The sequence below is a fragment of the Martes martes genome (genome assembly GCF_963455335.1).
Source record: "Martes martes genome assembly, chromosome: 11".
NCBI lineage: Eukaryota > Metazoa > Chordata > Mammalia > Carnivora > Mustelidae > Martes > Martes martes.
The window spans coordinates 30,598,695-30,623,039 of NC_137899.1; the positions used below are offsets into that span (position 1 = coordinate 30,598,695).

Here is a 24,345-nt window from a genome sequence, read left to right on the forward strand (position 1 = left end):
GTTTCTTCATCTAAAATTGTTACTCATTCCTAATTTTTCCTGCTAAAATGAAGCTAAATTTAAACCTTGACTGATGCTATTATAATAATGTACATTTTAGTGATTATGAAAATAGTAAAATTAAAAATATCAAGATATTTAAGATCCAAATCTAGGCAAATGATTTTGTTTTTTTCTTTAGCAGGAACAAAAATTAAAAGTCATCTAAAATAGGTCAACTGATTCGTCCAAAATCATTGAATAGGTTTGAACTGATTTGAGAAAAGTCAGTCCTGTGCCAAAATTAATTTTAATAGCCCCAAAGACCTTTCAAAAAGTACCTTGCTAGTATTTATTACTTCTGGCAGCACAAATGATTGTGTAGTCTACGCTGATGCCTCAAACTCATTTATTTTATGCATGAATATGTAAACATTATGCTTCCAATTTTATTCTGGAATGGCATTTAATTTCAGGAGGCTTGTGATTCACACAGTCCCTTGGTTCTCTCTCCAATGTGTCTGCATCCTCCCTTGTGCAGCAGTTCTGGTTTCTGCACCCTGTCAAATGTAACCTTTGTGCTAATTTGGTAAAATCAGTTCTCACGTTTAGTGCTGAGAGACTGATAACTGAATTCTCAAATGAACTACACATTTGCAAGATGAAGTACAGAGCTGTGGACAATGACTGCTTTCCCACAGTGTAAATTCTTCAGATTCAGCTGTCAACATGTAAGTGTGCAACACAAAAGCAGCTTTAACTTGATGACTTTTTTCCTCCAAGGCCATAAAATGAAATGGATACTATACTCTCCTTTATGTTATTCCATCTTCTTGGATTTTCTTTTGGATGGACAGTGAAAGCCTGTATGCCCTTTAGAGTTCTTAGTAGATCAAAGTCTCCTTCTTGCTGAATAAAAACATTTCTCCCTCCTACATAAATATTTCAGTTTGAGAACAGACCAGATAGCAATGTTAAGAGTTTTTTCCCCCCACTGATTTTGACTTCATACAAAGTTTAATAATTTACAGAGGATATTTTAAAATTGTTCTCCGCAATTTTGTTGGAGCATAGCTCTTGTATAGTTTTGCACACATAGTTTTATGGTGATCTCAGCATCTTTTCTTTTCCTTGGTGAGGCCTCTAATTTTTCATATAGTCACCTATATGAACCTGAACCCCCCAGCATGGGTATTTGATTCTATGTCCAGACCCTTCTGATTACCACAGTGTTTATACTCAATTATGAATGATCTTTTTTTTAAAATTTATTTATTTGACAGACAGAGATCACAAGTAGGCAGAGAGGTAGGCAGAGAGAGAGCTCCCTGCTGATGAGAGAGCCCAATGCGGGGCTCGATCCCAGGACTCTGAGATCATGACCTGAGCCAAAGGCAGAGGCTTTAACCCACTGAGCCACCCAGGTGCCACTATGAATGATCTTATACATCATCTGCATTTAAGATACAAACAATGGGGAAGTGATGTCAAGCTTACTGGAAACTTGGCAGAGCAAGAAATGAGGGAAGCTAAGAGAAGTGGCACTTTAAAGAGAAAGGGGTATTTAACAGTGAGAAATACTGCAAGAGATAGTATCCAAATGGACATACTGATTATAAACAGGGTATAGAAAGTTATTTGTGTCTTTTGGAGAAGCAGCTCCCTGGGTTCAAACTCAGGTTTAAAGTGGCTAATGGTGCTGAAAATATTGAGGAAACAAGATCCTAACCAGACTATGGACTTAGACACATAGGGATTTTACATCATACCAGGATTAAAGGAAGAATTTGGATAGAATAGATGAGCAAGTTTTCAGGTCAGGGGAAGAAATCAGGGAAGAAGAGAGAGAAAGACAGCAAAGAAATGTTCATTGGGTAAATTTATGAAAAAACAATAAAATTAAGAGCAAAGGCAGTGTGGCCAAACATGGAAGGTAAGAGGCACACCATTCACACTAATACATAAATAAGAGGATGATCAGAAATGTTGCAGGAGGGCAGAGAAGCTGGCTGAGGTAATCTGAAGTATGTTTTATGTTTTGAATAGTCACTTTACAGTATGAAAATATATCAGAACAAAAATTATCACAGACAACTCATGGTCTCCTGAAGTTTCAGCAAGATTCCCAGAAGTATGATTTTTCTCTAACAAACCAATGAAAGAGAGAGGTGATAAAAGCAATTCTGGGTACCCCAAAAGGGCAGGAAAAAAGGGTGTGGTAGAAGTTCAAAGAATGAGATATTCAAGCATCTTACTGAGAACACAGATGGACTATAACCCATGAGCTCCATCCTTATTAATGAGGCAGGTAAAACCAGGAAAAAGTTCACGGATGGCAGATTAGGGTCTGGACAGCTTTATTTCATAAGACTAAAGACAGATACATATGGAGATAGTTAATAAGAAAAACATGACAATATTGTGGGGGCCATTATAAAAATCTTAATAAATGTGTGAGTAATAAAAAAAATCAAACTCTACATAGAAGAATAGACTAGGATTACAAATACGAATGAAAATGTTATTTATTTTAGGCATATACATTTTGAACATTTGCTCCTCTATTAAATTTATTTATATACTAAAAGAGAAAGACAGTAAAAAATCTATTTGATCAAGTTGAAGCCAGTGCCTGAAGTTCAAGAAACTGGGTTCTTGCTCCAAGTCTTCCATTACTAGGTTACAGATAATCTCAGATAAAATATTAGTCTTATTTTTCTCACCTAAACAAACTGAGAGAAGATATTAAGAAGATCAAAAGAGAATCAAATGAAATCATATAAAAATACTCTGAAATTCTGAAAACACTTTCAACATAATGTTATTAGCACTACAATCTGTTTAAGCATTCAAGAATGTGTATGACACTCTCAGGGCAATATGAGAGGTGTGGAGGAAAACAGTACTACATCATGAGATTTGTTGTGGTATCTGTGTAAGACAGGACCAGTAAGTCATTATCTGTTTCCATTGCCTCCCTTCCGCAGCTCCAGCCCAGATCTATTTCTTTCCACAGTTAACTACTGAGAAACTTCAATTCTGGCATGAAGCAAATATTTTCCCGAGTTTTTAATCTCGTTTTTCTCGTCTTCCCCCGTTTTCTCACACCCACCGTCATGAATCACCACCATGAGTTTAATTGCACAATAAGTCTCAAGTCACAAGGAAAGCTGTCCATGACAAGTACAGTTACACATGTTATGTAACATGCCTGGGCCCTGGCCCCCACCACCTACCATTGAGCCACCTGGAATCATGCTGCTCTGTCCTAATTGGATGGTGGTGCCCGAGAGTTCTGAAGATCGCAAAATCGCGCCCCATAAAATCAGCCGCAGTCCCGGAGTATAATTCTCCATCTGTGTTGTGACAAAATAAAAGCAGGTACACATCCTTTAATTCAATTAAGGAAAGAAAAAACACACAATTAAATAAGTTTCATGTAAAGATCCTAAGAGAAAGAGAAACGCTTTCTGCATCATTAAGCAGTGATTTACTTTTATCCTATGTCTTTCTTGAAAGTATTCTGGAAAATGCTCACTAAGTATCTGACTACTCATTAAGAACTTTGTAAAATGAAGTAAAATATGATTTCGGGGATATTACTAAAACATAACATTTATTCCTTTCTACATTATGTGGACAAAAGAAAAAAGGTATACTATATTCATTACATTTTTATATGTGTAAAGCTATTGTACTTCTAATATCCTTATTTATTAGGGTAAGATACTACCATAAAATATTATTTATAGTTTTTATTTTATTTTATTTTAATGGAAATTAAATTTTCACAATATATTTCCTTTTTAGTAGTACCTGAGTAAGATTTTGCAATACTTTAGAAAGGATTAATATTTTCCTCCCCAAAACTGTTTTCTTCCTTTTTATTTTTGAATATATCAAATGGGAAAAATGTTCTAACTTACTATAAGTCATCACATAGTCTAAAAAGAATTTAAGATATAAAAGAATTATGTCTGGCATCTGCCTGACTCTTAATTTCAGGGTCATGAATTCAAGCCCCATGTTGAGTGTAGAAATTTTACTTAAATAAGTACAAGGAGAAAAGTTTGAAGAGGAGGAAATTTTCACAAATACAGATCATAATCACCACAGTTAAAGATTCTACTGTGTTTCTGGATTCATTCCTACTTAAATTATTTAATATTTAATTAAACTAATATTTAATATTATTTAATTAAACTCTAACTCTAGGTCAGAGTTTAATAATGGAGGACTCCCAGTGACCAGGTTAAAAGGAAAAGGAAAAGCAAAAAGAGAAAGAGGAGAAAGAGAAGTTAATATTTACTGAATACCATTCTGTGTTTGCAGGGCACCTAGGCAGTGACTTGACACTTTCAAATTATCTCATTTAGTTCTGTCAACAACCCCATGATGTAAATGTTATCCTCACTTTACAGTTCGAGAAACCCAAGGTTGCTCAGTTGATGACAAGGAAAGTTAAGGGTGAAAGTTCAAGCTCAAGCCTGTTTAATCCCAGTCCTCTTACACTAAACCATACCAGCTCTTAATAAACTGGAGGTTGTAAAAATTATATTTTCTTTCCTTTAAAGAAAAGTAGTCCTCTTATTTCATCCATGAAACACATTATTGCCTGCTTACTGATAGTGAATTATCAGCAAAATGAAACCATTAAAAAACATAAAATTTTCCTCTAAATAATCTACCATAATGATAGTAAACTTAATATTATCTTGTTGGTCATTTGGGTTAAGTTAATGTTTCTGTATTCACTGATTTGAAAAATAATCAGAAAATAAAATAGGAGTAGATAAATTATAACTTAAACATTTGTATAACACTATCATTTCCAAAGGATTTTCATATTTATTAGATAAACTGAAAAAGAACTTCCTGTGCATCTTTAAGCATAAATGCCTTTGGGAAAGTCTTGTTAACTGATTTCTCATGTGATGTTCTTTGTTCATACCCTCACTTCTCACTTACAGATAAAGGTTTTATAATGAAAATAGACATTCTCAGTGATCCAACTCAATCAATTCCTTTGGTAGGACCTGTGGTTCTCTGATGTGTCTGAATGCACCAACCTTTGGAGAATGTCCAAGGCAGTGGAGAAGAGCTAAGCAGAGTGAATCACTACACAACTCCAAGGTCTAGCTTGAAATATTAATAAAAAGATACCGTTTCTTACAAATGAGTTTTAAGACAGTGATCATTTATTTTGGATTGCTGTGACTCAAGTCAAGTAAAAATGGCACTTTGACAACATAGTAAGTACAAAGTAGTACATAAATGAATGGTACTCTTTCACTCTAAATTGTCATGGTATTTTGGGATTCAAAAGCATCTTGTGTTCTTGTCACCTAATTAAATACCAAGTTCAAATTTGACCTGCTTTCATCATAATATGCTGCAATAACATGTTATCTGCCAACAAGGTAAAAAAAAAAAACATTTTCTAAAAGCACAAAAATGCTATAAATAAGCTGTAAGTTTCAAAGGTACTTTGAAATATGTAAATTCCTACTGTCTCCTTAATTTTAACTTATTTTCAATCACTGTAACACTTTTATTAAGGTTGATATTATATCGTTTTATAAATAATTTATAAATAGATGTAACGGATTTCTAAACTTCAGGTAAATTATTTTTCTTGATCTGTGTGAATAACAGGGCACGAGTTAAAAATGTGTTGTAAAAGCAGCCTAAAATTTTCATACTAATTTCAAATATTTTAATGTTGCACACCTGCCATAGGACGCCTTGAGTCCTCTTTACCTTGAAAAATCAAAAGTATTAAATTATTAGTTGAACCTCATTGCCCTCTCAGTGACGTGTTAGGTTATGAAAATCCAGAAATGTGAAAAGAGAATCACGAAAAGAGACAACCGGACAATTTCATACCAGAGTGTAGTCAGACAGAACATGCCTAACAGGAGGTATAAACAGAAATGGAAGAGTAAAGAATGTCATTTTTTTTTTAACTTCTCTATGACTTATTTTACTACATAACTGGAAATCGGTAGACTTAGTCCCTTTCCTCTATTTCACTCAAACTTTTTTTTTTTTGCTTGCTTTAGCATGAGTAAAATCCATAATTACACTTGCTATTACATGTAAACTCTATGCAGGGGAGATTCGGAAGTAACAAATCAACACCAAAAGCAACTATTATTTGGATACATATAAGTATTTGTTTCTCTTATTAATTTATACACTTGTTTTATAACTTATACTTTTTTCATTCATTTCCACATAAGCAAGGCAAAAATCAGTATAAATGAAGACAAAGGCAGAAAGTTTGATTCTGCTTTTCTTTTGACAACAGATAAGTAGGTCATTTAGAGAGAGTTCTTCAGTAGGAAAGCTACTGATCAACTTATTACTGAAAACAGAATTAAAGAACTGACTTAGACACCAAAGGAAGTTTTCAGTTCAGGCACTGGTTGCCTCCAATCATAAGAAATTCCCTCCCACCTGACTATTACTTTTAGCAAGAGTCAATGTGATTTTTGGGAGCTGTAGGGGCACCAGACGATTAAGTGGCCATGAAAGGTACATTCTCATATTGTCAATGCTCACTATCAGTAACTGTTTTTTATATGAGGCCTTAAACCAGACCTTCTGCAGAGGTATCTATAGGATTGTTATCAGGGATGAATGCTCCACAGAAATTGTAGGACATATTTATTATTACACCCAAATGTACAGGTGATAGAACATCCTACTTTTGCATTCTCATAAGCAAATAAATTATAGTCAACTTAGAATGTGGTTTATTTAAAATACTTATAAATTTCCATCATGGATTAAAGAGTTAGTACATTCTGTGGCTATATAAAACGATCTAATGATAAGTGAGTATAAGAAATTTACTATACCTCAGTTGGCTTATTTTTGGAGAACAAATATGTTTAACAAAAAATGTCTACTTGTCAAACTTCTCTTGAAGTTCCTAGGTCATTTATGAAGTTATCAAATTATATGTTGATTCTTGGGCATAATGCTAATTTTCCAGTTTCCTGACCCTTAATATAAGTCTTCTTGAAAAATCTGAAGTATTAGGTAAATGTATCCTACAATGATTCAAATAGCATCATTGTTAAAATGCATACTTCTGGTTTTCTATATGTACTAAGCTATAGTGAAAGAAAATATGACATTTGTCCAATTTTATTAAACTGATGGTATAAATATGTTCAAGAATTGTTATATATATCAAAAAGTGGCTGTGGATACTCTGTCCAATAAAGTCTTTCGTCTCTTCACAACAGACACCACATAGCAAGTTTGATGACTCAAAAATAATACATCAGACTAAGAAAAATTAGTGCTGACAGATGTAACTAAGTATCTAAAAATTATCAAATATGAAAGTTAGTATTTGAGTACTCTGCCATCCTTTCTTAACTGTAAGATTTCCAAACCATCTCTATGGAAAGCATTCTTTACTGAGGTGAACAAAGAGTTTAGTGAAATGCATTTCCACCATGGCAGAATTACCTGAGAAGCATGTGTTAAAAACAAAAGTTCATATGTACTTCTGGACTTTATGTTCACAGCTCAAATGTTTACAGCTAAAAATGTGGCTTAGATCAGTTACTGTATTGGATTGCAATTCCTAAGAAGGGTGTGGTAAGAAGTAGAAGGTGAAAAAAAAAAAAAAAACATTTCCTGATGAGATCATAGCATTACTAACACAGGTGTAACGTGTGACATGGATGTTGAGCAAAAATCAAACAAACCTAAGGACAAGCCATTATGTTGTTAACACCTTGAGTAAATTCCACTCACAGAGTAGAGGAGTAATTAGAAACAGAGAAAAAATGAATTTATGTCTTTGTCTTGCACACAGATTATACACACTCTCACACAAACATGCACACACATGCAGGGCATGAATGAAATCCATTTCGTGAGAATGGAAGGGTATAGGAATAATTTTACATTTTTACGTCTATTGGGCATCTTCTCTGTACCAATAAATATAATATGCTGGCCTTCTTACTTATGTTATCCTTTTAAACTAACATTTTTTTAGTTTACATGTGCACATGGTACAAAATTAAAAATATAAAGTTAATAAGGTACCAGATCTCTCTCTCAGACTCCTTTATAGCAACCACTGTTATTTTTTTTTCTTGGCTTCTACTTCTACATAACATTCCAGAAATATGTTAAGTACCCAAACACAGTACATTATTAAATTGTCTTAACTTTCACAACAAACTAGTGAAATCAGCATGGCCATACCATTTTACGTATAAAGAAACTGAGGTTCAGGGAGGTTCAAATAATATTCTCAATTATAATTAATTAATTTAGGGAGTATCTCATGTGATCTAATACCAAGTAAGAGCATAGTCTACTGTCAAATTATTTTTTTTTTCCCGAGGCAAGGCAGAATTCTATCTTGGGGAAATAGACCATAGCTAAAAGTCCTAGACTGCTGAAATAGATTTCAACAATATTACTCAGTGATAGGTTATTTCTAAATTATTAGCACTACAATGCCTGGGGAACAATACAATGAGGAAACAAAAATACTTTCAAGTTGACTACATCTTTCACGTCATGAAAATGTGAGATGACAATTAGTGTGGAAAATATAAGATACTATTCTTGTGTCTACACCTGGCATTTATTCTGAGTAGGGGAGAAACTATTTTTAATAAAGGATTTTTAAACAAAATCATTACAATTAAAATATTTACAGGTGGATGAAACAAGACATACTTAAAAATAAATGCCAATAATTTCATACTGACAAAGTGATTCTTATTAAGGGACATTTGAAAAACTAACCTTACTAAGGAGATTTATTTTATAAAATTTTTAAATTTAAATTCAATTAGCCAAAACATAGTACACTAGTTGCAGATGTAGTGTTCAAAAATTCATCAGCGGTGTATAACACCCAGTGCTCATCATATCATGTGCCCACGTAATGTCCATCACTAGTTACCCCATGCCTCCATCCTCCTACCCTTCAGTGACCCTCAGTTTGTTTCCCAGAGTTAAGAGTCTGTCATGGTTTGTCTCCCTCTCTGATTTCTTCCCATTCGGTTTTCCGTCTCTTCCCTGATGGTCCTCTAAAAACTCAAGACATGTTATAGGATTTGGAGACTTAATTTAGTAGCTATGCACTGCTCAAGAAAGAATCCGTAATTTCTGTGGTCATCAGCTTAAAATCCCATGGCAATTTGTTTAAATTCCAGTTAGTTAATATACAGTATACTATTAGTTCCAGGAGTAGAATTTAGTGACTCATCACTTACATATAACACCAGTACTCCTAGTGCCCTCCTTATATCTGTGACTTATAATGATGTATCAGTGTCGGTTCAACACTCAGAACAAATGTACCATTATGGTGGAGGAAGTGGAAAATGAGGAAGCCTATACGAGTGGGTGTGAGGGATATATATAATATCTCTGATATCTTCTCCTTTTCCTGTGAACCTAAAACTCCTCTAAAAAGCAAAGTCTATTTAAAAAATTAATGATAAAAAAACTATGGCATTTTGAAAAGTTATACTAAGCATTGATAAATTTCATTAATTTTTAAGCTGTCATCTGGATTGAAAGCTTATTAGTGGTTGAAACTGCTTAATAAGGGGCTGACTGATGATATAAAAAGTATCTGCTGTGAAGACTCCTCTAACCAGTTTGTAGGTGGTTTGAGTCAAACATGAAATTTTATTTCCCAGTATTGGGGAAGGAAACAGCCCAGAACTACCTTGAAAATTTCTCTTATGTGATGAGATGAGGAAAATACATGCAAAATCTCTTGGGCAGATAGGCTTTCCCAATAGCCATTCTCTAACACTCAATGCACAATCTGTGTATTTCAGAGACACCTGTAATTCCTGTATGTAGAAGTTTGGGAAGTGCTATAGAAGTGCTATAGAAAGTATATGTTAAAAACAAAACAAAACAAAACAAAAAACACTATCAAGTGCTTTTTAAAACAGCGTAAGAGAAAATGACAAGAAAAACTCAACAAAGGGAATTAAATGATTAAATGTACTACGAGAGTAAGAATTTTTAGCATAGTTACCAAGAAAGCAGGTAACAAACTCAGTTCTTGAATTAAAATGATGTTGCAGATATTTTGAGGGATTTTACAAGGTCTAGTATGACATGTTCATTTTTTTACATCTTGCTATACAGCTGATTCAGAAATTAACTTATGTTGGCTTGAATAATTTTCCTTGTCAAGAAGCACCAAACACTTCTAAAAGTTACTCTATTATTTTACAGATTGGATAGGTGAAGTCTAGACTTGCATTTAAAAGCTGCCTTTTTTTTTTTTTAAAGCCACACATCCTTTTCTTGACTCATGAAACTTCCCTCATTCTCTTTTCCTTTTTACAAACTTAAACAGCTTTTTCAAAGAAGTTCTAATATAGAACCCAAACTATGGAGTTTCATATTCTTTGTGTCCTTTGTGTGGTTGCATACCATATGAACTATGTAATACTTACTTGTCATCATCCTTTCTCAATGGAATATTAAAATAAATAATCAAGCAAATCCCCACTGAGAAACATACCACAAATTAAAGCTGCTTTAGGCACAATTTAACATACTGCTTTTTGAGGAATATCTTTTTTTTTTTTTAAATCCTGCAAGCTATTTAAGTAAGTATAGGCTGCAAGTTTGAGCAAGGTAGAAGTCCTCCCTTTTGTTTAAGACAACTTTCACATTTCTGTGTGTGCACTTAAGGAAGTCATACACATGTAATCACTAGGCCATCTGTGAATAGGTAAATTATAAGTGTGCTGCATTCACTGCATTCCTTCAGTCTTAAACTTTTGTTAAAAAGCTCCATAAATGGATCAAATGGACTGAAATTGTCTACATCTGAAAAGCAATAGAGGAGATAATTCATGTTGTAATGTTCTTATTCTTAATAGAAAAGAGATCAGTGAAACAGTGGTAAAGTAAACACTAGAGAATACTGGAAAAATGTATCTTCATACTTAATGCTGTAGTCAGTATGACTAGAGTTTATTTTGTTAAGTAGAAAAAAGTTATTTTTAAAAACAAAAGACTGGCAAAACTGAACTTAGGACACCATCAAATAATAACCTATATTTCCTTTTTAAAAAAATCTAGATTTCTTATGCAAAAGTCAATTAGAAATTTTATACTCCATAAGTTTCACTATTTTTTATTATCAAATAGTTATTTCCTACATTTTCTAGAAAAGAAGAAAAAAAAGAAAAGGAAATAAAAGTTCTATAATCTCTACATGATCATAGAGAAAAATATATTCTGGAATAGGGTAATGACTCAGAATCTTTTGTGTTTTTCGTTGTTGGTATGCCCAAAAGTAAAAGAAAAGAAAAAAAGAATCATTGTTTAATGATGTATCACTTTTCGTGTGTTTACTTAACATAGTCTAAAGGTGATTAAAAGTATGTGGAAATAATTCTTTATCTTTCAATACAGATTAAAGTTTTCTCCTTCTTCTGCTTGCTTCTATCTTCCTATTTCCAACCTTTAGAACTATGACTAAGCATTCCCTCCCCAGTTACATTGTTGAAGGAAAAAAAGAAGACAATCAGAAAAGAAGATGGTTAGAAGAATGTGTAGAGGAAATACATTAAGTGTTTTGTTACATTAAAAAAAAAAAAAAAAACCTAAAGTTAAAAAAAAAAAAGATGAATACAGAGGCCCTTCATTAACTCAAGTAACACAATAGGGTCTCTGCCAATTGTATGACCATTAAAACTGATTTTGCTGATTAAGTTGTCCAAATATTGAGAGTGTGACAAATCTTGTAATGACACTGAATAAGATAGACTGAGTATCATTCTTGCCTTCTGACTTGTCAAAATTCCCCCTGGAAACACCTCTTTCTTAAAATGAAAACCAAAACCATTTTCTCTCATAATATAAATTTTAAAGTTCTAGTGGGGATGTATACTGATTGAGCAGGCAATTTTAAAGGCACTTATTAAACCACTTTGATTAAAAAGAATTACAAGACTAGAGAGTGTAAAAATCAAAACAGCATTTAGTGTTTTTTCTTCATTTTCAAAATATTTGAAAATATCTCAACTGACATCCTCCTAAGATAGTTCGTGATTAATAATGGAAAGTCTTGATATATAAGAAGGAAGAGCAATCTGGTTATTATCTATAGAAAATTCACTGTTTAACTGATTGTTGACTACGCACCTATTAAAAGAGATGCCGTCAGCAGTTTAGGGTCATATGGACTCTTCCCACGGCCATTTTCAAAATGTGAGTCCTCCAGCTTAAAAATGTTATCCTGTAGAAAAGAAAACAAAGGACTGAATATATTTATAAGAGGAAATATGTTAACATACCTGTTAATCAGAGAGAGGTTGAATACTCATGTCCATCATCCAGGGATATTATTTTGTAAACTTTAGAGATGGCAAAATTACCTAAGTAAATTAAAACCAACTATTACTGCCAAAATCTTCTTAGCTTGGTAACTTCTTAGCTTAGTAACATTTAGCATGTTATAAGTAATAATATATAAATGAACTCCAAGGAATAAAACATGTCATAATAAGAATAGAGTGATCATCTTATCACATAGGTATGCCAAGCACAACCCTAATGGCTCTTGAAAGGAGAGAATTTTATATTTAAATGACTCTTTTTCTCCCTCCACAAAGAGGAAAAAATAGCAATCCGCTATATTAGATCTAGAACAAAATACACTATTTTACTTTTCCCTATGGACCTTCCAGAATGAAATGCTAAATAGCCACAGCAGTCACCTCCCCACTCTATCATTCCTACAACTTTCCTGTTTATATGCTTCTCAAGCATTTTCAAATTACTCAAATTAGAAGGTGGGAAATACCTGAAAACTATCTTTCTCAATTTCTGTAAATGTGAAATATCAAACTGTATGTTAAGGGAGGTAGGCCTAGAGGTAGTGTCATCAGAACAACAGCACAGAGGTGACACATTTTTATCAGGGGAAAATCTGCTCAGCTGAGGCTCAAGTACCCAGGAACTGGAGTGAACACCTGACTACCTGAGTACAGAAATACAAACAAGTACCAAGGTAAAAAGTATTCCAGAAAGCTCTGCAACAGAAGCCTTAAGAAGGAAATAGCTAACTCTTGACAGAGACCCTGTTTTCAGAATGCATCAAGCTAGTGAAAAGCAATGTCTATATGATAGTGAAGTAAATTGGGGGAAGGGGTCATTTCTAAGCACTCTTTTTAGAACCAAGTTCTCTGTGAATTAATTAGGTCAGAATATATATGCTTCTTCCAGTAGCACATTAACTTGCCCACAGACCGAAATAAAATAGCTTTTTTGGCAATTTCTCTACTATTCACGTAAAGTATTTTCCATCTCCTTAGAATAATAAAGGGTGTTCATTTTATGGTCAATAAGGATCACTTTATTTAACATTTAGTAATTCTGATGGAGCTAATGGCAGAGGTTCAAATTATGACTCTTAAAATTCATTTGAGTTAGGGAAGAAGAGTGCAAAAGGAAGCAAACCAAAAGCATTCTCCATCTTTATTACTGTGAGTGAGAATTACTGATTTTATCCTTTCCTCGCAATGGTTCTGTATTGGTAATTAGCTATCCCAGGGCAATGATGGTCCTTCAGCTGAGTTCTGAAATTTACAGAGCACAGAAATTTATGAGGTTTCTCAGAACTGTGCTAAGTTGTAGTGGGAAGGACAGTGAGTCAGAAGTCAGGCCCGTTTGGGCCAAGGATTAGCTCTGGTTCTTTGGTCACCAGTTAATCTCTCTTGAGCCTTAGGTCTCTAAAAGTCAATGCCAATAGGGTATTTAACCTCCCATGTTTATTATAAGGATTAAAGAACTGAAATAAAGCATTTTTAAAGCAGCAAAATAAAAGATGAACACTTTTTACTCTAATTCTGTTCATATAACCACTATAACAAAAGAATATGAAAATCTGACACATATTGTTATCATTATTGCTGTAAACTTTCCTAGCATAATCTGAAAGAAATATTACTTTAAGACAGTTATGTAAATAACCAAATTATAAACTTGTTAACAAATACAAATTTATCATAGGTACTTGAATATTAAAATAATAATATGAAATGTGACATATGCCAACAAAAAGTACAGAAGAACTTCTTAAGTATTATTCAGATATATTTTGATAAAAATTAGGTAATAATCCAAAAGAAATATGCTCAGTAAAAGATAGAGACTCTATTGCTACAAATCACAGAAACTTATTAGAATTTGCATTGGTGATTATTTCTCATAATAAGCAGAGAGAAGTGATGATGTGGTTGAAAATATTGTTTTCAGTATTATTACAAATTTCTTGTCCTTATAAGACATTTTGCAAAACTGACAAAAGATAGAGGAGTTACCCACCAAATATGAGACACTTGATGTCTGGGAACTTGTGTCCAAGTTAATAAGACAATGTCAAGGTAGATAAGAAGTTCTCCCAACCTCATGTTTAATATTTGATTTACAAAGTCAAGGATTAAACTTCATAGCAGAGAGGTTAAGCATGGCAGTTATGGTTCAAGAGAAGACGAAAAACTACCCTTTGTCATGGTGCCAGATAATGTGTTCAAAGCTGGCCTTTTTGTTTCTGCTTTTCCCTTTAAATGTAACTCTTACCCAAATTTCTGGGTAATTCTATATTCTTATATAACTCTACTAAAGAGTAAAGCATTGAATTTCCTTTTCAGCCTAGTAAGAGAGCCTGGAATAAACATAAATTGATTCCTGAATAGGGACTTAAAAGACATTTCTTACATATGAATGTTTACAGTGTAAAATTTACACCCATTACATACTGTAATGGGGTGCAAAGGTGTTGATATCAGATGGAACTATTATCCCTGGCTCTGCCTTATTAATTCTGGGCCTCAGGCAATCCCTAAATCCTTCTGAAACTCAAATTAGTAATTTCTAAAAAAAAATTCCATTAATTTCATTTTTGCATTGTTAATAGTTGCTACAGTAAAATCATTCTTTCCCATATTGATCGATATCTCTTGTGCCACAGTGGAAATGCCTGCCTGTATTTTCATCAGTGGAAATTAGGATAGGTGTTTAAAATATTTCTAAATCCCATGGACTCCCAAAATGCACTGAAAATTTTTTTTACCTATAGCTAGACAACAGTCTAGTTCAAAAGCTTTCCTGAAAAATATCACTAATTATAGTCTGTGTAAAATTTCTCAACGAAAAGAGACTATTCTTTTAATATAGCTGATAAATTCAATGTGATTGATATAAAGAAACATCTACATTGTTGTTCTTGTTATCTTGTGAGCAAGACCTATTAGATGTGTAAAAATATTAACCCACTGTGAAAAAAACAAAACCGAACAAAACTAGTGTGTTAATATAACTAAATAATAACATCCTACATTGTCATATGTAACATATCACATAGACAACCTTCTGGCTGGGCTTAGAAGCCTTTTGAAATCTGATTGTTACTCAATAATTTTCTGTTTTAGTGTTAAATAGATCACATGTGCAAGTAATAAGACCAGAAATCCTAAGACCAATGTACACAATTAAACTTCATACCTTTCTATGTCTTAGTTGGGTTGAAGTAATATTCATTTTTAGAAATCCATGAACAAAAATCTAGCTGCATGGATCCTAATTGCTTTAGCAGATACTATGAGCATATCATATAAGTTATTGAGCCATATTTTATTTCATGATTGCATCAGTTTTCAGCAACTATTTTTAGCTTTCAAGACCACTCTTTCCCCTTTGTCTTTTGGATTTCCTGAATGTTATTAGACTGTGGTGAGGTAAGGCATTAGAGGAAATAATAACTGTGCTAATGTCTAATCCAAAGTCTTATAAATTATAAACCATTGGTGACATCATGGCAATAAATTTCCTAAATCTCAATCTTCCCCAAGTAATAAATTTAGGTAACAAAGTTGTAATTTCAGTTGTGTTATTTAATGATTAAAACATAAATGATGTTTGTAAAAAGAAAGAAAAAAAGAGAAAATCCTACATATATATAATAGAATGACCATTTTGGCTGGGAAACCAAATAAAATTAAGTCAAACCAATACATGGACAGTATTTAAAAACGTGTATTATTCTATTTTTTTTCAAATTGCTCTTTCTCCTCTCTCGCTTCACAGGACACACCTTATTTGCCAGTTAGATTGAATTATCAAGTATTCCCTAGTCACACTATGTTTTTTTCTCATCTCTGTTTGAAACCTCTTTCTTCTCTCCTCACCTTTCCTCATCCCTCAACCCCAGGCTGAACTTCCTTTCCTTTAAGAGTAAATTAAAAAGTCTCTTCCTAGCAGAAGTCTTAAGAGATTGCTTCAGATATAATTTATTAGCTTCCTTTGTGCATATCCCAATTAACAATACTATAAGGCAATGACTATACTGGCTTCAGCAAAGATGGGATGTAATAGGATCTCACAGGAAATACTGTGGCATACTCTATTTTGCCCAAAGGAGACTGCTTTTGTGGATCAAATTCACTGGAATTTACTTTTTCCTAAAAAGGTGACTAGATCTATGTTGTGTAATATTATAGCCATGAGTCACATGCGACTATTTAATTAATTAAAACTAAAGATTCCATGCCTCAGTTACACTAGCTACATTTCAAGTGCTCAACAGTCACATGAGGCTTGTGAATACAGGACTGCATAGGTACAGACATTTCCACTGTCACAGAAGCTCTACTGGACAATGTAGCTCTAGATCCTAAATCCCAGTCTCCAAGAAAAGAAGACTTGTCATCACACCACCGTCATAGTAAAAAAAAAAAAGAAAAAGAAAAGAAAAGAAAAAAGAAAAAAAAGCCATTAAATCTACAAGTAGGGAATGATACAAAAAAAAAAAAAAAAACACTTATTTTTATTAACCAGGGTTATACTAAATACCTTTTAATGGCAGTACAGATGAATAAATACACGTCCCAAAAAGTCCTGTATGTCATTCTTCTTTCATTGAATCACTTTTCTCTAATGTACACATTTTACTCATTATTTAAAGTTTAGGTCATGATATGCAATCCATTAAATGGTCATTGATTTTCCCCAGCAGAAAAAAATAATTTCTCCCTGGAATTTGCAGAGCAGTCTATTCATACCCTCTTAGTGTCATCTGTTATCTTCAACTTTGATATTCCATGATGCATATGTTCTTTTTTCCCCTATTAAATTATTTTGAGTTGAGGGAAAAAAATCTTATTCGCTATGTAATTTTTTAAAATACTAAAATAGAATTGAGTTAAAGCTCAATCAAAGAATGAGTGAATAAATGAGTGTGTGACTGAGTCAAAGAGGCTTCATAGAAAAACTGTATAACAGGAAAAGAAAGGACATAAGCCCCAGACTCTAGGGGCTAATGATTTAAGGATACGACCCAGATGAACACAATTGTGTGTTAGAGGCGGACTATACAATTCAAATATTAAAGCGAGTTTTAAAGTAAGTTTTTAGGAAATATCACACCCTTTAACTTTTCCATATTATTGTGTTATTATTACTGATACTTGTTACACATTTCAAATATGGGATTACTCTGACAAAAATGATAAAAAATAGAACCTAGTCAAAAAGAGTATAACCATACAGTCCTTTTGTTTTTACACCCTGTTCCTCTTTAATAATTTTCATTGGGCCTTATTAATAAATACTACCCTCTTATTAGAGACATTTTCATTGAGGGTAAAATTACCAGAATGTTCCTTTGTAGAACTTCAAGAATCTTTCTGACCAATGAAACTCTCTCCTGTGTACCCTATCACTCCAGTGTAACTGTTCCACTTCACCATTTTGTACTCAACAGAACTTACACCAAGTATCTCCTGGATATAAGCAAACTAGAGAAGCTGTTTGGGCTTGCCAAATGTAATTTTCTACTTATAAAATACATAAATTTCCTACTGGCGTTTCATTTTTATATTTTAGAAAGTTTTATGAAGTACTAATATAAAAATATAAATAGTGATCTGTGATTAAGAAATATATTTGAAATGTGAAGGTACAAGAAATAACAAAAAATATGTAACAGTAGCACCTTATATACATACAATATTACATGATTTTAAAGCTATTTGGTGGTTATTTCACTTAACAATGAGCATACACTATCAATGTGTCCTAGTACTTCAAGTAAATTATTTCACTTTAATCTTCAAATGCTTCTATTATTATACCAGCTTTACAGATGAGAAACAGACATTTACATAAAATACCCAAAGTCATAAAGCTGATTAGTGGCCAAATAAGAATTTGATAGCAGAACTCTTTCCAAATCGATGTTTTTAACCACTATATTTTAAAAAATGGTTTACCACACATAGTATGTTAGAGGTACCCTAAAATGTAGAAACTGGAAGCCACAGGAGTTCAAAATGGGGTTAATTTTCTGTTTCAGCATAGGAAAAAAGGCTTTATTTGATTTCACACTTAAAAGATGTATTTTGGGGGCACCTGGGTGGCTCGGTGGGTTAAGCCTCTGCCTTCGGCTCAGGTCATGATCCCAGGGTCCTGGGATCGAGCCCCGCATCAGGCTCTCTGCTCGGCGGGGAGCCTGCTTCTCCCTTCCTATCTGCCTGCCTCTCTGCCTACTTGTGATTTCTCTCTCTGTCAAATAAAAAATTAAATAATTTAAAAAAAAGATTTAAAAAAAAAAGATGTATTTTGGTGAGAGATGAGTATATCTGTGAGCATACATGTGCGTGTATGTGTGTGCACTGGTTGTGGGTGCAGAGGGTCAGAGGAGCTCATCGAGGGCAGAGGAGGAAGGGAGACAGATTATTTTATCCAGGGGAAACAGCATGAATAAAATCCACTCAAAAATAAATTCGTATCTGATAAATAACAAAGTCGAACTTAGACAATGAAGGATATATGCATACATTAAGAGATAAGGCTAAAAAATATATTTGGAATCAAACTGGGGAAATTTTCTGTGCCAAAATAAGCACTTTAATGTGTACTCAGAAGGTGTCAGTGACACAGTGATAATTTTAGCTGGAGAACAATAGCATCAAGGAGGGGCAATATTATGATGAATCGGACAGTGATGTGCAGGATGACTGAGAGACATCCCTGCCTGGTGGCAGGAAAAGAACCACTGCCATAGTCGGGGAGGGGAGAATTAGGTCTTTTTACACATTTTAGCAGTTTAGAGTATTTTTGTATGTTGTATGTTGTGTCTTGGTCAAGTTATTTGGTCAAGCTTCCTTGTAGCTCACATTTTTTTAACTTCTTTTGCAACAGAATCCCCTTTCATTTTCCAGCAAAGCTATGGATTCTTTCCTCAAGAAAACTGAAGCTAAGCATATACCTGTTTTATAAGCAGTCTTTAGGGATTATTGACTTTATGTGGTAGTCACATTAAGAGTTTCCAAATCAGTTATTTTATAAAGGCCTTTCTATTTCGAACATGGAGTTATTTTATTATCCTACCACTCTGAACTTGGACATTTGCTTCGGGCTCTTTGTCCCCTCTCCATGAGCATAATGCAGGGATATCCATATTTTTAAAAACCATTTTCTTTTTCATTCTGTATATACTGTTACTTGGAATTCATTTATTTTTATAAATTCAGCTTCTGAACTTTAGTCCCAATTCTTCTGCTATTCTAATCCTTCAAACTTAGTTTCCTGGCCTGTTTGAACCTTCTTATTTTCCATAGTGATTTCAAAGTTGAGAACTATTAAAAGTCCTTGGCTCTTCAAAAGAATATAAGACCAATAACAAACAATAAACTTAATAAAAGCTAGTCTGTCAAAAAGAGTTAGTTAACATTGTACATTGAAGAAGATATAAAAGAAATGTAATCCTGGTCTCTGTTACTGAATATTGTATGAATAAAGCAAATATGATTGGTTGCTATGATTATAATATATTAGTTCTGCCTTAGATTTAACTATGACTTCAGCCATATTATACATTAGAATTGTATCTTTCTCTGCAATAAAATAAAATATCATTGAAAATAAATGACTATTAATTGGAATATAAAGCAAAAGCAAACAAGCAAACAGAAAACCTCAATGAAAGTAATTCAGAATTAAAACACATTGTTATGCCTTCTTTTCATATTAATTGTTTAGAGTAGTTTTTTTTTTTTTTTGAGAAAGAACATGTATATGCGGTGAGGGGGAGGGGCAAAAAGAGAGGGAGAAGGAAAGAATCTTAAGCAGGCTCCATGTCCAGTGCAGAGCCCGATATGGGTCTCGATTTCCCACCCCAGACATCAGGACCTAAACCAAAATCAAGAGTCAGACTTAAAGTGATTGAGCCACCCAGATGCCCCTTGTTTTGAGTAGTTTTAGATGTATAAGAACTATAATATTTGGTTTTGAATCTAAAATGCAGTCATTTGATGCTAAAATATTTAGTCAGTAGTAATTGTTATTATATTTATTTAATAACTACCACTACTTTTTTGATATATACACCTGGAAAGGGCATTTTCCTCAGCAAGTAAAGCTACAAAATCAACTGTATAACTGTTATAACAAAAATAAATTCTATCTATTAAATAATATGTCCATTATATAAAATGTCCAGTTTAATATTCATGATCTATGATCATTCTCTAGATAAGAAGACTTTTTTATTGACTATAATTTCTGTTCCTGAGAAATTCTTAGGTTCCAAAACATAAAGAAAGATAACAACATCAGGGTAGACAACATTTCCATTAAGTTTATCTACAGGTTAAACCTAAATAGGGATTGTTTGGCTCTTGTCCCCACTGATTTTAATGTCTATAGTCTGTTCAAGCACTACTTTTGTACAGGGGAAATCTTACCTCTGAAATTGTTCTCCAGAGATCATATGGCTTTACTGTGATCCAGAAAATTCCTGTCATTTGTATTTTAAGGTAGATGTGATAAAATATTGTTTATGGATTATGAAATCTAGATGTTATGACTTGTGCCAATTACTGATCTCTTTGAAGTATCAATATTCCTATAAATGGAAAAATCTACAAATTTGCCTCAAGGATTAAATGAAATATATTGTGTTTTAACATAGAGAAGCATATTTAAAACATACAGAAATCTAGTTAATTATAATTTTAATTAACATAAATATATTATGAATGATACATCTTTGGTATGATAGCATGCTGATAACTCATTTTCCATGATAACAATAGCTAATATCTGTTAAGCCACTATTAGCCAAGTACAATCTTCTAATTCCTTTGTAGGTATTATTTTTTACCCTCAAAATATCCCTTGAGATTACAGAGTTGTGAAATACAGAGTTGAAATATCCTAATTTTGTAGATGGGGTAAAAGAGAAAAAGTGCCTCACCTAAGGTCATATTACTAGTCTATTTAAGCCAGGTAGCCAATTTCTAAAATCAAGTATAGCTGGAGAACTTATAAAAACCTAATTTTGGGGGTACTTGATTTGCACAACCATGTTACTTCATGAATACACATCATAAATAAAATGTTGTCATAATATCTCTTAACTCAACTCTGCATTCCCTGTAGTTCACATGTTAGACCTTGAATTAATCTAAACTGAATTGATCATGACAGATAAAATTGTATTTAATACAGCCCTTGCATTATACTATTAATATCATAAAGACAAGTAGAAGGAATTAATGTATTTCTAACCTTATTTGCAAAAAAAAATATGAAATTGCTTTGTTCCCAAGTTTGCGAAAAATTAGTATCACTTTATCTTCGTAACAATATACAGCCCTTACAGCTGGATTAAATAGGATTTGCCCTCTAAATTTAAGGAACCTGAATTTATCTGGGTTCCTCAAACAAACAGTGACATAATTCATCTGCTTTCTGTCATCATTAAAATTAATGATATAAACCAAGGAAAACAGAAAGCATATGTGTTCATACTTCATGCAGATTATGTTTTTAATAGGAGCTTAATTTGAGTTTATGCAGATAACACATACCTGTCATAGTATAATTATTCAGCTACAAATGCCTGTTAACTCCCAAGGTATGTAACAATGAAAGGAAAAATTCTATGTTGGCTAGAATGAGAAATTCCAGAACATGAACAATTCACTCCACAGTGCTTTACCCCAGTGAGACCTGATAAAGTAAGTTCAACCAAAGAGCAAATCATTACCCCCATCCCCAACAATAAAATAGTGGAAGAATTAAATTGATCTTTCTTTCCATGTGCATTTTAAGTCTTCTATGTTCAAAGCAGTTACTTTTTTATTTGCTATCTTATCGTTTCATAAAGCACCAGAATTTGTTTATCCTAAATCGTGAAAGTACAGCTATTACTTTTTAACAGGTCCTTTCATAAATGTGTTTGTCACATCCGTGATTAGATACCACTGGGAATTTTTATCAACTTAAATGTAAATATGTCAACAGAAAGAAACATATGTACTGTAAGAAGTATTGACATCTACTCATATAGATTCTTTACATTTCAAGATTGTTTCAAAGATACTATCTGGGAAATAATGAGGCCAACAGAAGTAACATTTTATTTATACCAATATATGTTTAAGTGAAACTTGGTCATTAAGTATTGTCATAATCATATGTTTTCTTTTAGCAAATTAGGAAATATTTAAATACTTATTATTTTGGCAGAGGTTTTGTAGGAGAGAATACTTACTATGAATTCATCATGAGAACATAAGTTTTAGAAAATAATATGGGAATTAGAAAGAGCCTCAAAAATGTCCACACACTTTGATTATTTTAATTTTGGAAAAATAAACAAATGCAAAGAAAGAAAAGGAAAAAATTAAAACAAGATTAAGTTCATCATGTAATTCAGAATACTGAAAAAAAAGTTAAATGCCAATGCAAAAGGAGTGGTAAATTATGTCATACCTACATAACTGACTACAATACAGGCATTATAATAGATGTGTCTACCAATTATGTTATAATACCTAAAATTAATACCTATGAAAACATTGTTGAAGCAATAATGCAATAATTATGTAAGGCACATGAAAAAAAACTGAAGGAAATTCATTATAATATTAAATCTCTAGCTTATGTTATTTGCTTCTTTTTTCTATTTATATTGTTTTTCTCTTAGTATTTTATGCAATAATCATGTAGCTCATATATTTTTAAAAAATGGGGTCTCTTTATCTTATTAAGCAAATCTCCAAAAACACAGCACATGGTCCAAATGAGGCCAAGAAACATGCTTTATTTGCTGGCACAAGGTTTTGAAATCTTGAATTTGAATGCCTTTTTGTAAGACGTAGGACTTCTCATGAGACAATCCATTTCCACTGTTCCCTACAGTTTTGTGTTTCCTTCTTCATCTTTTTATGTCACCTGTATAGTCACCATAGGTACTTGAGTTTGCAACCCCTATGAAGTATTATAACTTAACTGAATCACCAAAAATACAATGCATTTGTATCTACTAGTCCCCATTTTTCAGATTTACTTCATATGACAAAGTCCTCAGAAGGAATGTGGTCATGCTCACATATTTCATGATGGAAGTACTCCAAGGTTTAGCAATTAATCATGGTTAAACATAGAAGTTAATGGGGACTTCAAAGTGATGTGAAACTCTGTCATAGCATCATAAATTTCCAGTTTTTTGCTTATTCTTTTTATATAACTAAGTTGATCTATATACATACTGTTCTTCACAATGTCTCTTATTTTAAAAATGGACTGTTCCGAATATTTACACCTAAATTAATTATCCAGAATCCTTAAGAGTTGAGCTTTAAGATTGTATAGTTAACTACTGAAAAATACAAGCACAGCAGTCCTCACAGAAGTACCCAGACATTGGTGACTTCTTTTGCTTTCAAATTAATGACCATATTCTGTATTATATATTGAGCTGACTTCGGGGTCATTATTTCTAATCTATTACAGTAAAAATCAGAATTATTTAGAAATGAATCTAACTGGTAGAAGTAGTTTCTGCCTAAGCCAGATTTCTTTGTTATCAAATAAACAATTATAATTATATAACCTGGAATAAATCAAGGATTTTTATTTGGTTTATTAAATACAATGTTTGATGTTGACAATTAAACTCTACATCTAACAGTACCATTCACATGGACTGGAAATTTATATCATTCTAAATGACATTTTCAATTACAAAAAACAATGAATCTTTATTGTAAATAATTTTAAGAGCACTTGAAAGCTCAATTAATATCTTGCTCAGCTTACTCATGGTCATTTATTTTTCTTAAAAAGTGTACTTTACTCCTTGTCATTAAAAAATTTAAAGTTTTAGGGGTAGGGAGAATATTAACACATAACAACTGAGAGTAGTAAAAATTAATTACCTTAAGTTATGACATACATTCCTACATATTTTTTGTTATACAAATTCAAAATAAAGAGATAATTTAAAAAAGTTGAATAAAGAATGCACATGACATATTTGTGGCATAC

At 32.7% G+C, this 24,345-nt stretch overlaps 1 protein-coding gene across 1 annotated transcript in view; it reads right to left on the reverse strand.

Annotated features, from left to right (window-relative positions):
• Nucleotides 1–24,345, reverse strand: part of SEMA3A (semaphorin 3A) — a 207,798-nt gene that overhangs the window by 79,645 nt on the left and 103,808 nt on the right. The window contains exons 5-6 of the mRNA XM_080818971.1: nucleotides 12,151–12,244; nucleotides 3,216–3,335 (exon numbers count right to left, since the gene is read on the reverse strand). Of these exons, the coding sequence (XP_080675097.1) occupies nucleotides 3,216–3,335; nucleotides 12,151–12,244 (214 nt within the window). The remainder of the gene's footprint in view (nucleotides 1–3,215; nucleotides 3,336–12,150; nucleotides 12,245–24,345) is intronic.